This window comes from Trichinella spiralis (assembly GCF_000181795.1).
Source record: "Trichinella spiralis strain ISS 195 chromosome Unknown Scfld1252, whole genome shotgun sequence".
Taxonomy (NCBI): Eukaryota; Metazoa; Nematoda; class Enoplea; order Trichinellida; family Trichinellidae; genus Trichinella; species Trichinella spiralis.
Genome location: NW_003528191.1, coordinates 1 through 957, shown reverse-complemented (window position 1 = coordinate 957; position 957 = coordinate 1). Strand labels below are relative to the sequence as shown.

The 957-nt window shown below is 60.7% G+C and overlaps 1 protein-coding gene across 1 annotated transcript; it reads right to left on the bottom strand.

Annotated features, from left to right (window-relative positions):
- Window positions 1-238: 238 nt before the first annotated feature.
- Window positions 239-824, bottom strand: Tsp_14669 (conserved hypothetical protein). The gene is given in 2 exon segments (XM_003370058.1): window positions 239-656; window positions 676-824. The coding sequence occupies 2 exon segments, from the start codon at window positions 822-824 to the stop codon at window positions 239-241; spliced, it is 567 nt and encodes a 188-aa protein (XP_003370106.1).
- Between the last annotated feature and the right edge of the window lie 133 nt (window positions 825-957).

The window sequence follows — 957 nt, the reverse complement described above, 5'->3', positions numbered from 1 at the left end:
TTGCTGGACAAATTTTCCCCCGGCGTTGATAAGGGGCTGGGACACCCAACATCGGACCGGGATGCAGCCGAAGAAGAGGACCAACCTGCAGAAAGCTTTTTGGAATTCGCTCAGTGGCAGGCGGAATTTGCTCGCCAAGTCGAATGGAGAAGAAGCGAAACCACCTGCAGCGAAGTCGGGAACAACGGACGCCCCCGTCGAAACCGTCGCGTCCTGAACAGAGATATGGGGGATCGCATCAGATCAACTGCGGCGGCGTTAGCAGTGGTCGCCGCCAAGGGCTGCCCGTTCTGTGGTGGGGAGCATAAGGCGGAAGAGTGTGAGAAGTTCCTGAAGGCGGACCTGTCCGGGAGGAGAGACATGGCGCGAACCAAGGAAGTCTGCTTTCGGTGTCTGGAGACCGGGCATATGGCGAAAGGATGCCGAGGAGGTCGACCCTGTGGAGTGGACGGATGTCGCCAGGCGCATCATCGGCTCCTTCATCCGCCCTCGACGAGGGAATCGACAGGGTCTTCAGAGTCTGACCGCACCCACCAGGGTCTTTTGGTCGTGCGAAGCACCTCCGGGAAAGGACTCCAGACCGCCCGTGCTTACGCTTATGGGCCAAACGGAAACCACGTGGTGGTGAATTGCCTGCTGGACACCGGGGCCGCAATCTCCTTCATCCGGAAGGACGTGGCGAAAGCTCTCGGACTCACTGGGCCCCATGAACGTTGTCGCCTCACAACTCTCGGAGGTCGTGTAGGGCCGGAGCGCCGATGGCGTAGAGTGGAATTTCGGCTTGGAGCGGTTGGAAGCTCAGGCCGACCGGACGCAAGCACCATGGTGAAGGCGCTTGCAATTCCTCGGGTCTACGGTAAATCAGGGCCGGCGGAGTCCCCGGACGGGACACCGGCAAGGACCGTACCCGAGGGTGGACAGCGGCAAGGAACGCCGCTCATGGTCGATGTATTGGTC

Coding starts and splice junctions, on each gene's coding strand:
- Tsp_14669 (XM_003370058.1), bottom strand. CDS start 824: ATGGTGCTTGCGTCCGGTCGGCCTGAGCTTCCAACCGCTCCAAGCCGA.